Source organism: Arachis ipaensis, chromosome B07, assembly GCF_000816755.2.
Source record: "Arachis ipaensis cultivar K30076 chromosome B07, Araip1.1, whole genome shotgun sequence".
NCBI classification, from domain to species: domain Eukaryota; kingdom Viridiplantae; phylum Streptophyta; class Magnoliopsida; order Fabales; family Fabaceae; genus Arachis; species Arachis ipaensis.
In genome coordinates this window covers 98,006,859-98,009,410 of record NC_029791.2, presented here as the reverse complement: position 1 = coordinate 98,009,410, position 2,552 = coordinate 98,006,859, and the positions used below count along the sequence as shown (strand labels likewise).

Genomic DNA, 2,552 nt, shown 5'->3' with positions numbered 1-2,552 from the left:
TTAGACAAAAAAAAAAAAAATTACCATTCCATTTATAAAATATTGTTAGCCGCCTTTCACGTACTTAATTGGATAAATAGAGAGTTTAAGAGCACCTCCAATGATGAGTTCTTCTTTTGATTTTTTTCTGACATATAGGAACTCTAACCATTGGAGGAGAGAAGGAGTGAATTCCCGTACAAGGATCAAGGTAAAGGAGTCCCTCTAAGCGGGGACTCAAATTAACCAATAATAACTTGCTAAATGGCAAGTTATTATAAAAAAATAATAATATAAAATCTAAAATAATTAAATAATTAAATAATAATTAAATTAGTAATAATTATAATAAAAATTATATTAAATAATTATATTTTTATTTAATTAATAATTTATATTAATTATTTATATTATAATTAATATTGAATATTATTTATATTATTATATTAAATTATAATTAATTAAATTTACTTACATTAAAAAATAAATTTAATTTTTATACCTTATAAAATAATTTTTAGTTGAGTTGGTTATTTTTATTTTTAAAATTTAAAATGCTAATGATATTATTAAAATTAGCAGTTGTAAACACAAAACTATAAATTAGTATAATCTCGAATTATATATTGTGTATTATTATTATTATATATGAATTTATTTAATATTAATATCTTTTAATAATGAATTATTTTTAAATTTATAAATTTAAATAATATTATTGAAAAAATTAATTATATTAATTTTAAGTATTTTAATTAATTAATTAAGTAGGACCACAATAAAGACTAAAGTTAGTTCTTCCTAATGGAGAAGAGAAAGATGCTTTGAGTTCATATTTATTGTTTATGACGTAAAAGCTGATGTGGAGTTACTTTTTATGACAGGTGGGTTATAAACAGAAATTGGGATGAGTTCTCTACTCGAGATGGTCTAATAAAAAGTTTAATTTTCATGTACTTAATTAGATATTAGCTTTAGAAGAGATTTGCATTGACTATTATTGGCTAACAATGGATAGAAATTAAATTCCTATTAAAAGTGGTTTATCAAAATAATAATAGTGATTCCAAACTTTCCTACCACCACTTTCCGTAATATTTTTCTCTTCTCTCTATTATTGAAAAATATTCTGTCCCCCTCAAGAATGACGATTGAAGTCGAAAGCTGCTTTTTAGCATCCGTAGTAATAGACTTTGGAAGATGATAGGAAGAAGAAAAGAATGAATTAATTTTTCAAACAAAACAAATTTTAATAATAAAAATAAGAAATTTGCATTTTTCTATTTGGTTAGGTGATGATGAGAAAGGGTATCTGGAAAGAAAAGAATTCAATCGACACTGCAAAAAAGAAAATCCACTGAGGTGGAAAACCAAAAAAAACTCTCCCTAAAGAAAAGTGCTAAATCAAAAGAAAGGATAATCAAACGCATACATGGAAGAAGTGTACGTATTATTGTAGTATATTAATTCAGAAATATAATACTAATACTCCAAAATTACGAAGCTGCTGAATTATTATTATTATTATTATCATTATTATTATTATTATTATTATTGAAAAGAAAAAATGAGAGAAAAAGAATAGGCATGAAACCTGGACACCGTTAGGCGAGTTCATGGAGGAGAGGACTCGGACGTAGGAATCGTTCTCGGGCAATGGCCGAGGCTGGAAGATTCTAACGGCGGCGATTTTAGGCGCGGAATTCAACAGCGAGAACTTGTACGTGTCTGAATCCAACGGACTATGCAAGAACAGATCGGAATTCGGGTACTCCTTCAGAATCATCTCTATTATGGACGGTCCTGTGAGTTCGAACCTTCTAGCACCTCCAACCAAACACACCGCCATTCTTGATCGCAACAACTCCTCCTTCGAAGGCGAAGGAGGAGAATCGTCGTCCATTATGGCGGTGGTGGTGGTTCCCAAAGGGAACCTGATACTCATAAAGTGGCGGACCGGGTAAAAGGCGGAAAAGTTTGTTAAAGTGGTTGGGTTGGGAAAAGAAACGAACATGAAAAATAAAGAAAGGGGTAGTGCCATTATTAACACAAGGAAACGCCAATCAAGATTCCAACCCAGTTTCGTAAAGGGCATGGAAATTTTCCTCGGGCTCCGCAGCATCTTTTTCTCTTTCTTTTTCGGTTATGGGTTCTCTCTAACTAACTGATTTGGTTTTAGGTACGGTTATCACGGTTACTACTACTGGTAGTTTGGTTTTTTGGTGATGATGATGCGCTTCTCCTTCTTCTTCCCCTGTTAATTGCTCGGTTCATCACGTGGTGTGCAATGGATGCGATGAAATGAAAAGAAGGAAGCTAGAGAGAAAATGGAAGGAGCATGTTTACACTTATCAACATGGCTGTTACCACACGCATATTTGGCTGGCTGGCTTTGATGACCTACCATCTCAGACTTAGAATCAGAAAGGAAGAATGAAAGAAAAATGGAATTGAATTTTCAATTTTGATTTAGTCATCGTCGTTCAGCAGCTTGTTCCCAGTTGCGCAGACATTTTTATTGTTTTTGTAGAAATAGCAATAATATTATTATTTTAAATTAATATTCAACAAGT

General features: G+C 30.8%; 1 protein-coding gene across 1 annotated transcript in view; it reads right to left on the bottom strand.

Annotated features, from left to right (window-relative positions):
* LOC107609708 overlaps positions 1-2,504 on the bottom strand; it is a 5,238-nt gene extending 2,734 nt beyond the window's left edge. The window contains exon 1 of the mRNA XM_016311724.2: positions 1,574-2,504. Within this exon, the coding sequence (XP_016167210.1) occupies positions 1,574-2,101 (528 nt within the window). The 5' untranslated portion in view covers positions 2,102-2,504. The remainder of the gene's footprint in view (positions 1-1,573) is intronic.